The sequence below is a fragment of the Macrotis lagotis genome, chromosome 3 (genome assembly GCF_037893015.1).
Source record: "Macrotis lagotis isolate mMagLag1 chromosome 3, bilby.v1.9.chrom.fasta, whole genome shotgun sequence".
Lineage (NCBI taxonomy): Eukaryota > Metazoa > Chordata > Mammalia > Peramelemorphia > Peramelidae > Macrotis > Macrotis lagotis.
This window is the reverse complement of record NC_133660.1, coordinates 71,607,022-71,627,591: the sequence shown is the minus strand read 5'-3', so window position 1 is coordinate 71,627,591 and position 20,570 is coordinate 71,607,022. Positions and strand designations below refer to the sequence as shown.

Genomic DNA, 20,570 nt, shown 5'->3' with positions numbered 1-20,570 from the left:
CCATATTCAAGGAATCATTACTATATATTCCATTCAGGTCCAATCTGCTAGAAGACTGCCAGTGAGGGAGAAAATTCACTTTCTTAGTATCCCCAAATGCATTAAAGGTTATTCACTGCAGACACAGCACAAGCAGCCAAATAGCTGTACTTCATCCTATACTCTAGGTTCTTGATGCCTGGAGGTGTGGTGAGACTAAATGAGAATCTTACATCCTGTCTGCAGTCTTTTTTCCTAAAATTTTATCATTTCTGAATGTATTCCAAAGAAATCATAGGAGTATTCCAAGTTTTACAAAATATATTGGGTTCAAAATTTTATTGCTTTTAGTCAAGGGTGTAATTACAAGCATAGAGACAAACATGGTCTTTAAAATAACTTATAAAGTTCAATGCCAAACAAAGTTAGCGTGGGTTTCTGAGTGTAAGATTAGGAATTACTTTAAAGTTTACCCTGAAGAGGAATCACCACTGTGCCTTCCAAACTAGTGTCTAAAGAAATTTGAAGTCAATTAACCATTGATGTACACTGCTCCACCCTCTTCCCCAAAGTGTTTATGTAGCAGGGCAGTTAACAGCTGTAAAGAAAGCTATGGGAGACAAAACATAGAGAGCCAGTAAATACAAAGGTTCAGGGGTGGGGCAGGAAGGAAGAAGCAACCACCTGGATGGGAAAGGGTTCACATCAATCCATGCTTTCACCCTACTCATCAAGGCAGTTGTCTATAAGGACCAAGAAGAAACACCCCAACTCTGCTGGGCAAATTTCACTCTGGTTATCTCACTCTGCTTATAAAAGGTAAGTTATTGCTAAGGGAATATTGCTGGGCTCGATTATTGGAATGCATCCAGGACTGAGCCAGGAAACTTGCTTACTTATAGTACTGGGATTCCCTTCTTTCCCCTTATTGTCTGTGTATTGGTATAGTTTCCTTAGGATCTGCCTATTTAAGTCTAAATCAGGTAGCAGCCTTATTTGTATGTTTTCCAAGAAGCAAAGGATTCTCTAGTGCAGGAATCAGGAATGAAGTGTACAATAGATTCTATTTGTCACATTCCAAGAGACATCCAGTATGAATAAGTAAGGGCAACTATGTTAATGAATTCTTTGACCTTTCTGGTTCTGATGTTCCCTGTAATGTCTACATTCCATTAGTACTATACCCAAAGAAAACTTCAGGTTTTACCTCAAAGTTGTCAGTATAAATGGAAAAATTACATATAGTCAGGTCAGAAAGTAATTTTCCTTTTCTAATATTCTCGTGAATTGGATTCTAATTAGTACTACCTCAAGAAACTGCTGATGTGATTCCAGATACATAGGATGGATTAAAAGGTGTTGTAGAAGGTCCTCCAATTCAGGGATTCCAGTGATAGAGGCTCCTAGTGAGAGAACATCAGCTAGAATGTACCTTTATAGGAACAATTTGGATAGTTTCTGTTGCAAAGGCTGGTCCAGTCTGTGTGACTTCCATTTTGAGGGTCCCTGGATTCTCCCACTTTATTGAAACACCCCTTTCTCCCTTCCTGGCCTGTCCTCTGCTCTTTAGGGCTGTTTGATGGCATTGCTTCATTAGGGTATCACACTTTTCCTGGAGCCCCCTCTAGATCTAAGCTTCCTCCTTCCCAACCCCACAACACCCCACCACCACCACCATATACAAAGTACCTGATGGACTACACTCAAAAAAGGTGACCAACTCCATCTACCTACTTTGCCTCCTCTAGGGCTACTGCAGGTCAGGGCTCTCACCAATTTTCTAGATCCTGATGTCTTGTCTTCTCCCAGGATGTTGTTCTTCAGAAATGCACCCTATGAAGCAGAACTGTAAAACTGTAGAAATGAGTAACCTTTAAGCAACTCCCTCCTCTCCACCCCACCTCTGCCTCCTGCTAGCAGCACCAGTCACCTACCCCAGCACTGGACTCTCAAGTTAGTTCTCTGCCAGTCCTTTAATCACTTTGAACCTCTCATTCCATACCAATAAAAATTGGGGTGAATGGGAGAAAATATTTGCCTACATTCGCAGGATTGTTTTGAGGGGCAAGACGTATATTAAAGATAAACTCATTCCAGGAAATCCAGAAATTAGAGAGTAGTGGAGAGGAAGTAGTGGAGAGTTTGGAAACCATCACAAGCTTTGCAGAGATCGGTGCTATATGGCAGTGATTTGGGGCTTCAATGATTTCTTTAATTGTTGTAGCTCTCTGCAGGAGCAAAAAACTGGAAACTTGAGGGAGTGCTCATCTTTGGGGAACGGCTAAAAAAATTATATTATGTGAATCTAATGGAGTAACAGTAAAAAAATGACAAAAATAGGTGTTTCAGAGGTGTTTGAAGGTTTATAAAATACTTTGTATACTATTATGCAGAAATGAGGAAGAACCAAAGGAAATGGATTAAGGAGAAACAAAAACAATGCTGTAACATTATAAAGAAAAATAAGTTTGAAAGACTTGATCAGTGCAGTAACCATGATTCCATAGGGCTGAATAGTGAAGCTTCCTGAGAGATGATGGACACAAGATGAGGTGTATATTTTTGGACACTGTGGAAATTTACTTTGCTTTTACATTTGTTGGAAAGGTTTTCCCCCAATGGGGAATGTTAGAGAGCAATAGTTTTAAAAAAAAATTAAAAAAGAGGGTCATTGGGGCGGCTAGATGGTGCAGTGGATAAAGCACCGGCCCTGGAGTCAGGAGTACCTGGGTTAAAATCGAGTCTCAGACACTTAATAATTACCTAGCTGTGCGGCCTTGGGCAAGCCGCTTAACCCCATTTGCCTTGCAAAAACCTTAAAAAAAAGGGGGGGGGTATTGAAGCATTGTAAAAGAATTCATAGGAGAAAAATAGTAAAGGCAGAACACAAGCAATTTAGCACTTAAAGCTATCTGCTAAAATGTATTATAAACTTAAAAGCACATTGTATATGAGATTTGAAGTGTCATGCAGAACCCTGTTTACTTTGTATATGGAAATGCTAATTTTATTTGGTGTTAAGGGGATAAAAGGATTAGTTATTCTCTGAGGTGATTGCCAACTCTAAGCCTACATTATTATTTAAAAGATCTAATAACTCCTTGACCTGCCTTAATAATTTCAACCTTCAAATGAACCAAAGGGAAGCTTTGTATGAATCTGATTTTTCACTGACAGAAATGCCTGAGGAAATGATGAGAACCTTGGTGGGAAGTTACCATTCTCTAGTTTGTAATAGAGGCAAGTATATAGCCTGTAATGCATCCTTGAGTTTAGAAAACTGTACTGTAAATAGCTGTTCTAGTACTCGGAGGAGAGGAGGCTACTTTTATCTGATAGCTAATGTCATTGTTTTCTTCCTTTGTAAATATTAAGAGGGTTAAAAGAATAAAGTAAAAAATGGCAATTGTCTAAATAAATTGATGTAGATGCTCAAAGAACTCACCAATTAATAGCTTTTATACACAGTTATACATATACACACATATTTATAATGTATTAAGTACAGAATAATATAAAAAGTATGGCATGGAGCTATTAGAATATATCAGTATGCCAAAACTCATTGAACTGAAGCTGATGAGAAAAGTTTAACATTTTTAAAAGCTTTCTTGAGGAAATTTGAAGCATCTAAGAAAGGGTATTATTATCTATATGCAACATTGTATCTGGCATTTCCTTGCTTTGGCACAGGTGTGTTTCATGCCTGAACTATGTGTTCAAGGATGAGTTCCTGTGCCTCCTCCTCCAAAAGAACTTGCCTGCTATTCCCTTAGTCCTTAGAACATATATCTGCAAACACAGTCCCCTTCCCACCTAGTAGAATGCAAGCTCCTAGAGAGCAGAGATCTTGTTTTGGCTTTGGGTCCCTACCACCTAGCAGAGTGTCTGGTCTGTGGTAAGTGCTTACTCTAAGCCTGTTAAATGTAATTGAATTAAAATAGAACCACTTCTTGTTTCATGTGATCATTTATTGTACAGAGGTGTGCTGGAGCCAGCTCAAATCAGCTATTAAATTTTCAGGGTGAGGACATACATCTCAAAAAATGGTCAATGCTTCATTTTGTTCATTGCCTAGACTTGAAGAGATGGAGAAAAATGTTAATAAAATTACACTTGTGTGTTGTGGGTAGATTTTTTTTCACCAATAAAAGTTAGAAATTTACCAGCATACTACTGTGTGAATAAGATAATGGAAAATAAGACTACACAAAACTGCTCAATTTTTTTTTTTTTGCTAAGATGACAGGACCATAAAGAGCAGGGGAAAAAAATGTAATAGGGAATTAACTCAGCAGATGAGATAACCTTCTAGTTGTCCAGATGAACTAATTCCTCATGTACTGAGGAAGTGAAAGATCATGAACAGAACTTACAATTGATTAGAACAGTGTTTAAGTTCTAGTTTTCAAAAAAATAAAGTCTGAAAATTAAAGGCCAGTGAGCTTCCTGGGAAAATTCTCAAATATATGAAAGATTTAGCAAACATTAAAAAGGATGCACTGACAACAAAGAGCTATATAATCTATATTAGCTATATAAATTCAGCAAGAACAGGTCAAGTCATACTAATTTTATTTCCTTTTTTTGATATTGTAACTATATTAGATCAGCACTGCTTATAGGTATTTCTTAGCTAGATTTTTGAAAGGTGTTTGACATTCTCTCAAGCAATTCTTGTGGAAAAGATGTTTATAATAATACAATTACATTCAGAACTGGTTGAATGAGCATACTCAAGTAGTCACCAATGTATTACAATGATTTTAGGAGTCAGTAAAAGTTCCTAACAGTTATCAAAAAGTTGGTCTGACTCAGGAGATAATGGGCTCTTTTTTATTGCAAGTCTTCAGATAAAGGCTGAATACTTGTCTAGGAAATTGTAGTGGAGAGTATTTTCAGGACATTGGACTTTAAATGTCTACTGAAGACCCTTCCAACTTTCTAAGAATGGAAAACTTGAGTCTTTGGGTTTGGGGGTGGGAGAATGGGAAAAAATGAGTTATATTCTGGCCTCAGACACTTAATTACCCAGCTGTGTGACCTTGGGCAAGTCACTTAATCCCACTGTCTTGCAAAAACAAAAAAACCTCCAGTTATAGGGCTAGATGTTGGTTTTAAAGTGAAGACTTGAAATCTTGGGAGCAGGTGAGCCCAATGAAAGAGTCATAATGAGAGTACGGCTTTAAGATCTTTTTTGGGGGGGGGGGGTTTGCAAGGCAAATGGGGTTAAGTGGCTTGCCCAAAGCCACACAACTAGGTAATTATTAAGTGTCTGAGACCGGATTTGAACCTAGGTACTCCTGATTCCAAGGCTGGTGCTTTATCCACTACGCCACCTAGCTGCCCCTTGGCTTTAAGATCTTAAAGGAATTACTGCACAATAAGCAGACTGAAATTTTGAGGTATTTGATCACTTCTACTCAGTTCCTGAACAATACCCAAGTATGATTTTTCACTGGTTATTCATTCCTTTGTAGCACCCTCATTAATTCAAATTCTTTTGACTTGAATAATTAATAATTTAACCAGTTTTATGCTTACTGTCAACAGGCATTTATTGGAAACTGCTGTTTCCCTTCCAAACTACTTTTCATGATAGCCATTATAACCCACGAGATCAATGAAATGCTTGTCTCATAATCCTTTGTGTTCCCCATATTTTATATCCCATCAGATAAAATCTTTTCCCCTCACTTTATTGACCTTAGCTATCATTATTAGTCGTCCTTACCCTCACACTGCTGCAAAAGAACCCTCCAAGGAACCAAAGTTATCTGGAGGAAATCACAGCTAAGTTGAGAATCTGAATTGAATTTTCTCAAAGGTAAAAATGGGGAAATTTCATCAAAAATCCTTCAATCTAGGGCCTAAATATAGTCAGGTGATTTTTTTTCCTAATCTTTTCATTCCTTTCAATGAGTAAAGGCAAAAAATATATCCTTCCCCCAAGTTGCTTAACCAAAACTTTTTTTTTTTAGTTTCCTTTAGAACATAAAATGCATTTACAACTAGAGCCTCTGCTGCACAGCCCGAGCAAATATCTGCTTTGATTTTTTTTTTTTTTAGAGGAAGTTCCTCACTGGGAGTTCCCCACACTGATGAAATCACAGGTCTGTTAAAATCCTGTATTGCATGCTCTGGAATTCAGAAGTGGTTGTTTCATTTTTTGCAAGATGACACATATCTGTTGGGACAATTTTGCAAAGTCTTTCTAAACAGATACACACCTGGAAGCTGAAACTTAACTAGCTGCAGGTAGCCTTCATTATGGGGTTGGCAGTTCAAAGGTTGAGGGAGGGAAGAAATGATGGTTTGAGCACCCATTTTGTACTTTTGTCATTTAGCGTGGTCAACAGAAGTGTGCTTTCAAACACGATGCTAATTATTCAGTCAACTGAGTGGGAAGCTTGCACCTTTGTCCCAGACAGGCAGGGTGCCAGCTTTGGGACGCCTGGACCCAGGAAATGACTGGCTGGGCAGTCCCTTTAATAGGCCTGCCATTTCAGTCACATCTCTAGGCCTTAGTTTCCTTCTCTGTAGCAACACAGACGTGTACTTTGTAAAGTGTCCTTTATAAGCACTTTATACATGGTCCTTTATAAGCACTTTATACATTGTCCTTTATAAGCACTTTATACGTTGTTCTATCTCGTGCCCCGTGGGCCTTGTCGCAGGCACTTGAGAATGAGCAGGTGGGATTTCGGCCACTTGAACCTGGATTCCTGCGAGGTGAAGCTCTCAGTCTAACCCAACCAGGGGGGTGCTGCCGGCCCTGGGGGCTCCCGGCCTTGGGCAGGCCCCGGCCGCTTCGAACCCCGGGCCTCGTCTTCCCCTCCTCGGGCCCTGGCAGCCGGGCGGGGGTCCGGATCGTCCCGGGCCCCACTAGAGGCCTCTTTTAACGGGCATTTTCGGGGTTTCCGCAGCGGCCCCGGGGCCGGGCGCCGCCCTTCTCCTCCTGCCAGTTCCGGCCCCCCATTCCGGGCGGGGCGGTTGGCCGCGGAGGCGGGGCTGGCGGAGGCTCCGCCCCCATCCGGGTCTCTTCCCCCGACGGCCCGTCACACGGGGGCGCGCTCGTCGCCCGGCGCCCTGGCGGAAGTCGGGGCTCCGCCTCCTGAGGACGGCCCCCTTAAGGCGCCGCGCTCCCCTTGCGTGCCTCGACCCCGCCCACACTCAGCCGCCAGAGCTGCCGCAGTGGGGGGCGGAGTCCGGCGGCGCGACCAGCGGCGCGGAGAGGAGCGGCCCTCTCTGCGCCGGCGCGTCACGACAGCGGGGGGGGGGGGAGCCTGCGCGCCCATTGGTCTGTCTGACTCCCCGAAGGGCGGGATCCGCGTTCCACGCCGCCCGCTACAGGCAGGCCGCCCTTTAGGTCCCGCCTTTCACTACCTCCTCCGCCAACCCGAGCCGAGGATCGTGGCCAAGCCGCCGGGGCTCGCGCCGGAAGGAAGCGACGACGCGCGAGTCCCGGCGAGGTTATAAAAGGGCAGGGGGCGAGTGGCGGCGGGCGGAAGTGGGCGTTTCGGCTCTGCGGCTGGCTTCCGTTGGTCGGCGGCGGCGCTCCCCGAGGCCTGGGTGACAGGGCCTCCCCCCCCCGTCCTCTCCCTCGTCCCCGGCCGGCCCCAGCCACGGACGACCCGAGCGGGACGAGCATGGCGCGGGCGGCCATCTCCGAGGTGTCCGAGTACCTGAGCCAGAACCCGCGGGTGGCCGCTTGGGTGGAGACGCTGCGCGGCGACGGCGAGACGGACAAGCACTGGCGCCACCGCCGCGAGTTTCTGCTCCGCAACGCCGGCGACCTGGCGCCGACCGCCACCTCCGAGGCCGCCTCGGTGGAGGGCGGGGACCGCCGGCGCCAGCTGCAGCAGCTCGTCTCCTCCTCCATGGCCTGGGCCAACCATATTTTCTTAGGATGCCGGTGAGTGGTCGGCGCCCGGGCCTGGCGGCGCGGGGTGCTAGGCCCTGCCCGCCCTCCCGGCGGCTCCTCCCCCTCCCCCCGCGGGGCGGACGTCATGCGTGTTCGCTCCCGGTCAGCTGGTGGGAGACGTTGGTCCGGATCCCGTGGGGGGTTTGCCTGGGGCGGGGGGCCAGAACCCCCGTTTCCCGTGGCTTGTCTGGGATGCTTCGGAACAGTCAACTTGTTTTTCTTTTTTTAGGTATCCACCAAAAGTTATGGATAAAATACTTAGTATGGCTGAAGGCATCAAAGTGACAGATGCTCCAATCCATACAACAAGAGATGAACTGGTTGCCAAGGTGAAGAAAAGAGGGATATCGAGTAGCAATGGTTAGCAGATCATAGATGTGAACATATATAGGAGCATAGAACATAAGTTTATTTTAGTGCTGTGAACTCATGTTTCATATTAACTTATATTTCTAACATAGTCAAACTACTATTGTCTATTTTTAGGACACTAGTCCCAAACTTCTTTCCTACGTATATTTGGTTTTTAATTTTAAATTCATTTGGTTGTTTTAAAACTGTTAACTTTTATTTTAAGAAACTTGTATCATGGTTACATGGTAATTTTGTTCTTGGCATTATACATATATATGTATATATATATATATATATATACACATAAATATACACCAAGTTTTTTTTGCTTTTCTTTACTATGCATCTTTCTTGCATTGAATGTCTAGTTTATCCAGTAATCAAGGAGAATTAGTCAAATACCTTTTTTTTCATTTCTTTAAAAATTTTTAGATGGGGTAGAAGAGCCATGCAAAAAGCGGGCAATTGAAGGAAAGAGCAGTTCTGCTGGTGGTCAGGATGCTTCAAAGACTTCTGGCAGAATGGAGCAGGCATCACCAAAGCAGGATGTCAAGGTGGGGCCAGTGCCCTCCACTAGATCTGTGGGAAGTGGAGAGAGCATAAATCGGAGCTCTAGCAGTGCTTTGGAAAGGGGGAGTGGACTTTGCCAAGAGGTGGCAGGAGTAAAGGGTCAGAATAAATCCACCAGTGAGCTAACAGCTGAGAACCTTGGGTCAAAGCAAAGCTCCAGCACTTCTCAGGCTGAAGCGGCCGACCCTGAAAAGGCTTCGGATGTAGACATTTCTGACAAACATAGCGCATCACTAATTTCATCTGTGGCAAAATCCAATATGAATAGTCTTGGGACCCAGCTAACTGATTCCAAACAACAAAATGTATCACCTAAAAAGAATATTTTGGAGAGCACTTCATCTTTGGCTTCTCCGAGCAGTTCAGAGACAGAAGTACTGCCTCTGTTGACTTCTCAAAGCAGGTCAGAGACAAGTGTACCTTTGTTGGGTTCCCCAGGCAGCTCAGAAGTTGAGTTACCACTGTTATCCTCCAAATCTGGTTCAGAATTACTGCCCCTTTTAGGTTCCAAAACCACTTCAGATGTAAGCACATCACAGTCAACTTCCAAAGCTAATTTGGAGTCAAGTATTTCATCATCTGTTTCTAAGAACAATTCCTCATCCAGTGTGCAAATGTTAGCTTCCAAAAGCACCACCTCAGCAAGCACTTTACTGCTGACTTCTAAAAGTAGCTCCCAGGTAGCTGCTACACTGTTGGCTACTAAAAGTAGTTCCCAGGCAGCTGCATCACTGTTGTCTTCCAAAAGCAGTTCCCAGACTAGTGGATCGCTATTGGCTTCCAAAAGCAGTTCCTTGGCAAGTGTATCCCAGCTGGCTTCTAAGACTAGTTCTCAGTCTAGCACATCACAGTTACCTTCTAAAAGCACTTCACAGTCAAGTGAGAATTCTGTCAGGTTTTCTTGCAAATTAACCACTGAAGATGTAAAACAGAAGCAACCTTTTTTCAATAGATTGTATAAAACTGTGGCATGGAAATTAGTGGCTGTTGGTGGCTTTAGTCCCAATGTGAATCATGGGGAACTCCTAAATGCATCTGTGGAGGCTCTAAAAGCAACATTGGATGTTTCTTTTGTTCCACTAAAAGAACTGGCAGATCTCCCTCAAAATAAGAGCTCTCAAGAAAGTATAGTTTGTGAATTGAGGTGCAAGTCCGTTTATTTGGGTACTGGCTGTGGAAAGAGTAAGGAGAATGCCAAAGCAGTAGCATCAAGAGAAGCTCTGAAGTTATTTCTCAAAAAAAAGGTGGTGGTAAAGATATGTAAAAGAAAATACAGAGGAACTGAAATAGAGGATTTGGTGCTGCTTGATGAAGAATCAAGACCTACAAACTTACCTCCAGCTTTAAAACATCCTCAGGAGCTACCATAACATGTTTAAAAGGTCACTGCATAAAGCTTCTATAGTGTTGTAATACATGAACTGAAGTTTACTTTTGTACACTAAAATTTTGGCTTTCCAGATATTTTGTATTGCTTTTCCCCTAGTTTTGAGGAAAACTTATGTTCTAGTTGGCTTCACCTAGTAGCAGTTGTAAATAATTTTTGAATGGTTGACAGTGTGCATTTAAAGGTATGCCTTAACATCTTAGCACACCAGAATGCTGTTTAATTTGCTAAAGTGTGTACCCACGTCTTTTTAATGATACAATAGGTACAGTATGCAGTTCAATATAGTCTTAATACTTTTTGTACTACTAAAAATTTGGTGAAAATATATTGAGTGTTACCTTACCTTTTTTTTTAGCAGAAAAACAAAACAACCCCTCCACCTAAAAGTAATGGGGACCACAGTATTTAGATGGGTGTCTCAAAATCCAAGAAAATTGAAATTTTTAAAAGTATAGAGACACCTCATAATGGTAATATGCCCATAAAAAAGAATGAGGGAAAAAGTTGTTTCAAACTATTTTTCTTAAAAGTTGTAAACATTTTAAAATATATATGAAGTACTTAACCTTATTTTACACTAAAATGGTTGATTAATTCAGTATGATAATTTTCACCTCAGATTCATTAGGTTAACTTATGTTCAAGGTAAATTTTTCAGAATAAAAAAATGGGGTTTGTATATTAAGCACATTTGTGACTGCTACTATAAACAATTCATTTGTTTAGATATTAAATGCTTTAAGCTATTTTAGCTTTTTAAAGAAGTTTTGTGGTTTTTCCCAAGCCAAAATTAATTCCTTGGTATAGAAGTTGTTGGGATTTTTTTTTTAGGATCAGTCACTCTATTCACCTGGTAATTTTCCATAATTACTATATTCCTCTGGATAAGCAAAGCATATTTTTCAAATCAGATAATAGATACTTTGATTTTTACTTGTAAATATGTTTTAGAAGAGGATATTTAGGAGGAACGGAGTTAAAGGATTTTACTAATGAGCATGTTAATTTCTTGTGATCTAAATTTCAATTGCATTTGATGGTAGTGATTAAATGGAATCTTGTCATGCCACAATATCAACTCACTTTATTGATTGACTTTATTAATGTCCTTTGACTCTTTAAGAGCTATATTAATTTACTGGAGTAACTCTTTAATTTTTGCATTTGGCAACTTTTCCCTAAAGTTTGGTACCTTCTCTTTTTCCCTGTATCTTTAGATCTTGCCTCTTTCCTTCTTACTGTGGTATAAGGTATATTGTTCAGTAACTAGAGGTTTGAAGAGACATAGGGAGATCACCTTGACAGGTACTTTTTACACTTTTAAAGGGAAACTACCTGAGAATAAACCATATAGTTTGTAGAGAAATATGAAAAATTAGAATTTATGTTTCCAAGCCCTTATGATTTTCAAAAAGACTTAGTATAGCATTTATTTATTTGAATACTTTATAAAAATTCTTAAGTTTGAATTTTTTCAGAAGAGAAAAAGGGAAACAGCTATTATGACTTAATAAAATCACACAATAAATAATTAAGGAATAGACTACCTGGTTTATTGACTCTTGAATGAATGATCTTTCTGACTGGCTACTTTTTTAGACTATATGGAAATGTGACATCTTTATATTATATCTTAAAAATAATTGCCAAAGTTATTCTCTGTGGATTTTAGCATTTAAAATATAATGATTTAATGAGGTTCTACTTCACAGAGTGACTATAAAAAGCCATGTGTGGATTTTTTTCTGTACTTTAGATTTGTGATTACAAGTGTGGATAACTCCCTCCATTGGTGCAGATCACTACATCTTTCCACACCTTAGCCAACGACACTACCAACCTATTTATAGCCAGTAGCCAACCTATTTATCCTCTGAGGTGAGATACCTTAATCTCTTTCTGAACTCTTAACATCTTAAAGCTTTTTCCTTTGATATAGAATCTGCAGCCCCAAAGAGCCCCCAACATCACTGCCATTCCACAGTGAGTCATTAGAAAAGAATTTCAGTGTCAATTATAATTTATGTTCTTAGAATTGAGTTACATGGACTTTTTTTTTTAAGTTTTTGCAAGGCAAATGGGGTTAAGTGGCTTGCCCAAGGCCACACACCTAGGTAATTATTAAGTGTCTGAGACCGGATTTGAACCTAGGTACTCCTGAATCCAGGGCCGGTGCTTTATCCACTGCGCCACCTAGCCGCCCCATTGGACAATTTTTTTTTTAAGTTATCAGTGCCATAAACATTGTGTGGAAATAGTTTTTATTGGTATTATCTCAAGTCTCCTGGTAAGGAAGAGAAAAGATGGGGTAACGAGTACTCAGAAGTATAAATAAGAACAAAAGAAGCAAATCTTCTAAGTTACAGAATTAATTTCAAAACAGGCTGACTACAGATGTATAGAAGAACCTCATTCTGAACTAGAATATTCGAATATCCATATACCTTGTCTTTTTGTGAACAGTCATTGAAATATGCTACAGGAATTTCTTGGCATAAAAAGTGTGATCTTTAAAAAGTACTATATGAAAGGAATGTTGCAAATACAATAATGAAAATTATATCATGAATGTTGGGAAAATATACAATCTAATTTAATTGATCAAACTTAAAAGACTTAAAAATAAGGCAGACAGACTAATCTTTTTTAAATCAGTATCAGTCTTAGAGCACTTAACTCATTGCCTTGTGATGTGGTAGGTAGTTTTAAGTATTATCCCCGTTTTATTATAGGTGAAGAATCCAAGTCTCAGTTTGAACCTCAAACCTTCAGGAATTCTGACTTGTCTTTCATACATCATGTATCTAAATGAGTGTTCGTTCAAGTTCATCTCCTTGGGATACTTTACTTGGGATACTTCACTGCAGTAATGCTTGTGCTATTAAGGACTTTTTTTGGAATTGTTTTCAGAGTCTATGTCTCATTCTCACTGGTGGCAAGTCTTCATTCTCAGAGTGGATTTGACTTTTGGAAATAATTAAGTGACTCAGCCAAACCTGGCAAATAAGGTGGGTAATATAACATTTTAGGTCACGAGCAAGCTATGAGACAAAGTAGCAGAATATATTCTTGTGTGGCTCATGCTCCAGAGGTGGTTCCACAATTGTTTGGTGGAATAGCATCACTTGGAATCAAATGATGAACTCTTTGTGAGCAACAAATGGAGAAACTTGTCCTCAAGCAATAAAGATGGGATGGAATGAATTATTTGTTGTCTTCAACCTTTTGAGATGATTTATACCTTAAGGAACAACTCTAATGGATGTGTTCCTAATTTTTTAAAATTTCATTTTAGTCATATAATAGAAAGGTTCTTCTATAAAATCAGGGTGCTTCCCTCCACCCCCACCCACATGTTCTTTACAGTGTTGTCCAGTTTAAATTCTAGTGTTATGTATTTTGTTGAAAGTAGGTTCTTGGTTTATAAGTTTAACTGTCAACAGCAAGGAGGGGAAAATCACACAAAAACTATAAAAAAGCTTTAACAAAATAACATCTAATTTGCAGTCTTCTGATTTCTGTTTACTTAATAGATTGTTGTTAGTTTTTTCATAATGATCAATGTCTGCATAGTGTTGCAATTGTACATACATAACATTTCATAATAAAGGATTAACATAGTAAAATTTTCCTTTGAGATTTTCTGCTTAACAAAATAACATTTCACAAATTAGTCTTTGCATTATATGAAAATAGTTATACAAATTTAGCTTTTAAAACAGTAATTGTTTCTTGACTCATTTGCCTTAAAAACACTTTGGGTTTTGATGTTAGCATTTTTGGAAAGTAGGAGAGAAAAAAGACTAAATAGAGGAGAGGAAGGGACTAAGATGTTTTTGTCATCAGATTATAAGTCCCTATAAAATTATTAAGACATTTCATAACTGTTCCGTGTAGTCTGTTGTTCCAACCCTTCAGGGATTTCAGTAATAAAGGACAATAAGCATGTTACAAAATTGTTGAGGAATTGGGGGTCTGCCCCCTGTGACTAATGTAGGAAATTGCTTGGTTAATGCTGATTTTTTTATTTTTTACAAAGCAATGGTGTTAATGACTTGTCCAAAATCTCACAGGAAGGCAATTATGTGTCTGAGTCTGGATTTAAACTCAGGTCCTCCTGACTCCAGGGCTGGTACTCCATCCACTACACCACCTATCTCCCCCTCAGATCTTAAAAGACTTGGTTGTCTATTATTAAGTCAAAGTGATTTGCCCAGGATCATACAAGTCAGTAATGGGCAAACAAATAGGACTTGAAACAGGTGAATTTTCAATCCATTAGATAGGTAGCATCTGAGGATCTCTTCATTTTTAGTTATAGTTCATTTATTCCACTACTTTACAAATAAAAAAAATAATACAAGTCTTAAGAAGCATGAGCCAGGTATTGACACCCTTTATTGTGCCAATCTGCATTTGTGAGTCAAGGCCAATGAAGAAGATGGACTTTAAATTGGACAACAGAAGTAGAATTATGGAAAACTATGCATGCTTTTTTTCATATGACCAAAAACAGTTTAAAAAAATAGACGTTAAAGTGGAAGAGGATAGATTTATCCTGCCTAGAAAGTGTTAGAAAAATCTTTAAATGGGTATAGAATAACAGGAATAGTTTACCTGTCAAATCTATGGAAAAGGGGAGCAGTTTATGGCCAAAGAAGAGATAGAGAACATAATAAAAGATAAACTGGATAATTCTGATTACATTAAAAAGATTTTGCACCAACAAAATCACTGTACCCAAGATTAAAAAGAATGCAGTAAGTTGAAAAAAAATTTTTTTAGTTTTTACAAGGCAATGAGGTTTAAGTGGCTTACCCAAGGCTACACAGGTAATTATTAAGTATCTGAGGACCAGATTTGAACTCGGGTACCTCCTGACTCCAGGGCAGGTGCTCTACCCAGTGCACCACCTAGTTGCCCCCCAAAAACAATTTTCTTTTACAACTAGTGTTTCTGACATATATATATATATATATATATAGAGAGAGAGAGAGAGAGAGAGAGAAAGAATATTGATAAAGACCAGATGAAAAAAATCGAAGCTATCAAGTCCTATAAAAAAATGCTCTGAATCATTGATTAAAGAAATGTAACCTCACACCTATCAGATTAGAATTGTGACAAGGAAAGTGATCAATGTTGGAAGAGATGTGGGAAAACTGGGACATGAATTCACTGTTGGTGGATTGTGAACTGATCCAACCATTCTGGAGAGCAATTTGGAATTAATAACTAAAAGACAATAGAACTGCACACCCTTTGATCCAGCAAATACCACTGCTAGATCTGTCTCCTGGAGAGAGAACAAAAAGGTAAAGATCCCAAGTGTACTAAAGTAGTAGCAAATAGTTGGAAATTTAAGGGATGCCCATTGGGGAATGGCTGAACAAATTATGGTATGTGAATGTGATAGAACATTTATTCTTAAAAGAAATTATGAAGGACAGAATTTCAAAAAAGCTGGAAAAGACTTGGATGAATTGGTAAGTGAAATGAGCAGAACCAGAAGAACTCCACAACCTAGGTGATGATCAATTATGATGGACTTGTTCATTTCAACAGTATAATAATCAGACAATTCTAAAAGACTTGGGATGGAAAATACAGAGAAAGAACCGTGAAGTTTAAATGCAGACCAGAAGTTACTATCTTAAATTTTTAAAAGTTGTCTTATTTCACAGCATGATTAATAGGGATATACATATATATTTAGCTTGATTATAAATGTAGAGCCTATATTAGATTGCTTTCTATTGGGAAGAGAATCTTCCCAAAATAATGACTGGTAAAAACAACTTCTATGTAGTTGGGGAAAAAAAATATTTACACAAAAACTTTCGAGAGTAAAACGAAGGGAAGAGTTTGTTAAAAAAGAAATAGGAAGAACATAGATGTGCATAAAGTACAGAATTCGAGATGACATGCTCTGTTAGCTATTAGTGGCTAAGTAAAAAGCTATTCAGAGGAGTTAATTGGACAAATGGAAAGTAATTTGTTAGGAGAATAATTTTGAATTTTAACCAAAAGTACCCAAGCAAGATTGAATACTATATCTTGAAGGATATAATTGCTGAAAGCCTAAGGACAGACTAGCAAGAATGTGTACTGAGGCCTAAAGGAAAGGATACTTGGAAGGGAATGCCTAATTTCAAGGATCTGTATTCCACCGTATGGGTATTAACAGTGCAATTGCAGTGGTTGATTTAACTTTCTCCTGAATGTAGGAATCCCTTCTACAATGTATTTTGTAGATGGGATCCTCTTGAGGCAGCTGTTTCCATTAAACAATTTATGTTGAATTGGCTTCCTGGTAACTTGCACTCATTAATTTTAGTTCTGCCTTCTGGAGCCACACAGAATAAGCCTAAATGGTCTTCCCTATGTCAACTCTAAAGATGATTGAAGTCATTTTTGTTTCAATAAACAATGACTGCTGGGAGATCCAATGAAGGAATTGTGAAGGTTCAGGAATTAAATCTATAGAATGTCACTATTGTTCAAAATTCTTTCCTGGGCCTTAGTTAAAACAACTAAGTAAGACAACATTACAATTTTAATATACCTTTTCTCAAAATATTGCCTTATATTTTGAGAATGTTTAATTATAATTAAGCTTCTTCCTTCCCTTGGGGCACAACAGCCACATTAGAAGAAAAAAAAAACACCCTAAACCCTCCAGGCTATCATAGTTGATTAGAGTCAATGAAAGTAGAATGTTGTATTTTATATCACTCAGAAAAACTATTCGAATCCCAACTCTGCCCTTTTACTCCCTGTTTGACCTTAACCTCTTTGGGTTTCAGTTTCCTTATTCATAAAAATGGAGTTGGATCAGAGGGTGTGTGAGCAGATACATTACTGAAGCCTTCTGGGACCCAGCTTGTTATCTACTTACTTTGTCACTTTTCTACACTATATAGTAACTCATATATACATCCCAGTCCAGTTGGACCAGGGGCTAAGCCAAGTCAATTTTTAAATACCTACTAAATTTGGGTGGAGTTTCTGAGCTTTCAATGCTTGAAGTTAATGTTAAATTAATCCAAGACTAATTTCCTGAATTGTAGAGAATACAGTAATAAAAGAAATATTCTTATAAGGTTTGCAAAGTACTTAACATTTTCAGTTGCTCCTCCCAACCTTGTGAATTAGATGGAATTATTATTCCAATTTTATTACCAATATTTGAATATGCCAATATTCAACTCAGATTTCTAATTCATAGACCATTTATTTAAAAAAAATAAAAACCCCTTTACCTTGCACTCTGAAATTTTCCTTACATTTAAAATCAGTGTCACACTTGAATTTATTGAAAAACTAGTGGGAGATAAAAATATGGATGTGGAGCAGGGCCTTTATAGATGACAAAAGATTTTTTTCCTTTTTTTTTTCTTCTTAGTTGATGGATTGGTTAACTTTCTGCTTCCATGAGGTCATAGTGGAAAAGGCCAGGGTCTGGGAGGTGGTTTTGGAGGTACTCTCATCAATTATCTCAGATACTATAGAGCAAATTTTATATACTTTGGCAGTATATTCAAGTCCTGTGCGAATTCATCTTGGGTATTTTTCCACAAAGGTTGTATTTGTTGTATTTAAATTTGCTTCATACTAGGGGTTAACATAGTTACTGCCAAGTCACTTTATAGATCTCCAATTAATATTTTTATGAGGTTTTTTCCTAGACTTCCCTGAATATGATTTAATTTCTATCTAATTAGATTCCCTTTTTTCACCTTTCTCATCTATGTATGGTTCCTTTAAGCCAATCTTTTAACCTGTACAGTGGAAATGGTTCTTTTATAGCTTGTAATGCTTCCCCATATGTGGTATGGCTATGCCATAAAATGTTTTACCAATTTGAAAAGTCTTTTACCTGCAGGTCCAGCAGCTATAAAATAAATACATGTCTATTCTACAAGGACTAGCCTAGATAAATTTTGTGAATTGTGTGAAGTGATGAACTTTTTTGTCCCCAGTAATTTTTAAAGACATCAAAGTAGAAAGGGATTGAGTGGAAGAGGACAACATTATGAAGGCTCCACCTGCCTCCCTTCTTTCCCTCTACTGCAATAGTTCTTTTGTCCTTCTTCATTTGATTTCTCTTCTTCCCCTTTTCCTTGTTTTCTAATATAATCCTTTTATTCACCTCTTAATTTTTAGTATCAAAGTCAACTTATGTATCTTTAAGTATTATATTACCCCTTTCTAACTGCTGTAATATACAATTCTCAAGAATTACAAGTATCATCTTCCCGAGTAGGGATGTAAACAATGTAACCTTATTGAATAACATTGTTTTTTTCTTTCCTGTTTACCTTTTTTATGCTTCTTTTGAGTCTTGTATTGAAAACTAAATTTTCTATTTAGCTCTGGTCATTTCATCAGCTAAGTTTCAAAGTCCCCTATTTCACTGAATGTCCATCCTTCAAGATCTTGAAGATTATGCACAGTTTTGCTGGGTTGTTGATTCTTGGTTGTAATTCCAGCTCCTTTCCCTTTTAAAATATTATATTCTAAGCTCTCTGATCTTTTAATTTAGAAGCTGCTAAATCCTATATAATTCTGATTGTGGCTCCTTGATATTTAAATTGTTTCTTTTTTGGCTGCTTTCAGTACTTTTTCCTTGACCTGACAATTTTGGAACTTGGCTATGACATTCTTTGGATTTTCCATTTTGGGATTTCTTCCAGGAGATGATTGGCAGATTCTTTCAATGACTATTCTTCTTCTGGTTCTAAGATATTAGGGCAGTTTTCTTTGATAATTTCTTGAAAGATGCTATCTAGGATTTTTTTTTTAATCATGACTTTCAAGGAGTCCAATAATTCTTAAATTATTTCTCCTGGATTTATTTTCCAAGTCTGTTGTTTGCCCAATGAGTTATTTTACATTATCTTCTCTTTTTTATTCTTTTGATTTTGACTGATTCTTTGTACAATTCCAGTTATTTTTTTTTCAAGGCTAGGTAATTAAGTGTCTGAGGTCGGATTTGAACCCAGGTACTCCTGACTCCAAGGCCGGTGCGTCACCTAGCCACCCCCCAGTTATTTTTTTTAATGAATTATTCTCTTCAGTTAGCTATTTTACCAATACTTTTTCATTTGACCAATTCTACTTTTTTTGGTTTTTTAAAATTTATTTATTTTGAATTTTACAATTTTTTCCCTAATCTCGCTTCCCTCCCCCTCCCCCCCTCAGAGGTCAGTCTGTTAGTCTTTACATTGTTTCCATGGTATACATTGATCTAAGTTGAATGTGATAAGGGAGAAATCATATCCTTAAGGGGGGAAAAAAAAGTATGAGATAGCAAAATTACAATTACATAAGATAATTTTTTTTTAAACTAAAGGTCTTGGGGTGGCTAGGTCTCGCAGTGGATAGAGCACTGGTCCTGGAGTCAGGAGTACCAGAGTTCAAATCTGGCCTCAGAAACTTAATAATTACCTAGTTGTGTGGCCTTGGGCAAGCCGCTTAACCCCATTGCCTTGTAAAAAAATAATGAAAACAAAAAATAATGAAACATGTGAAACCATTGGGAATAAAACGAGTCGTGAGGGGAGATTTGTAGCTAAGATGGTAAGGTAGAAAGCACTCAGCTAAGCTCTCCCTAATTTCTTTCCAAACAACTCTAAAACATTACCTCAAACTGAATTCTGAAGCAACAAAATCAACAAAAGACTGGGTAAAACAATTTTTCAGCACAAATACAACTTTGGAAGATCAATAGGAAAAGTTTGACTGAGATGGTAGCTTGCCCCAGGAACTCAGGGCAGGCAGTATAGGCTGTGTCTACATTGCCAGCAGTAGCAGCATTGGGAGTTATCCTACAGAAAAAAGGGGGAGGGGGGTCAGAAGGAAATTGCAGGGGACCCTTTGCCAGCCAGCACTGGGTTCAGGACCTTATTGCATTGCCTATATGCATTTCCAGGTTGCAGTCCCTAGGCCAAAGTCATGACAGCAATTGCAATCACAGTGCAAAAGGGCCCCAAATTGGTTTTGGAGCAGAGAGAATACTTGTGGTTGTTCATAGGGGGGGTGGAGGGGGAGGGATCCTGGTCTCAATTTCAAAATAGAGGGGAGCACCAGAATTTCCACTATGGGAGAATAGGATTCTGGTCATAGTCTCAGAACCAAAAGGAGTGCCAGCACTAATAGTTATAATGGAACAAGTTCCCTTCTGAAAAGACCAGAGCAAAGGCCAGGAGAGCAGTGACCTTGCCTCTCCTTAGATCAAAGCATCTTGGAAGTATCAAAAAAGCAATAGATACCCCCTCCAGCAGACTTTGAAAACAACATCAAAAAGGCCTAAAATTTGGGTCAGTACCTCTTCCACCCAGCAGAGCCCAA

The 20,570-nt window shown here is 38.9% G+C and overlaps 1 protein-coding gene across 7 annotated transcripts; it reads left to right on the top strand.

Moving 5' to 3' along the window:
• Nucleotides 1-7,118: 7,118 nt before the first annotated feature.
• CDKN2AIP (CDKN2A interacting protein) lies at nt 7,119-19,011 on the top strand. Of its 7 annotated transcripts, none has more exons than XM_074228911.1 (4): nt 7,278-7,894; nt 8,133-8,263; nt 8,690-8,811; nt 11,974-13,041. In XM_074228911.1, the coding sequence occupies exons 1-4, from the start codon at nt 7,629-7,631 to the stop codon at nt 11,995-11,997; spliced, it is 543 nt and encodes a 180-aa protein (XP_074085012.1). In that variant the 5' UTR covers nt 7,278-7,628; the 3' UTR covers nt 11,998-13,041. The 7 variants fall into 7 exon arrangements, 6 of the variants coding, with proteins under 6 accessions (XP_074085013.1, XP_074085012.1, XP_074085011.1 ...); XM_074228910.1 differs by having other exon boundaries at nt 7,283-7,894; nt 12,950-19,011; XM_074228908.1 differs by having other exon boundaries at nt 7,433-7,894; nt 8,690-10,209.
• Nucleotides 19,012-20,570: the final 1,559 nt, after the last annotated feature.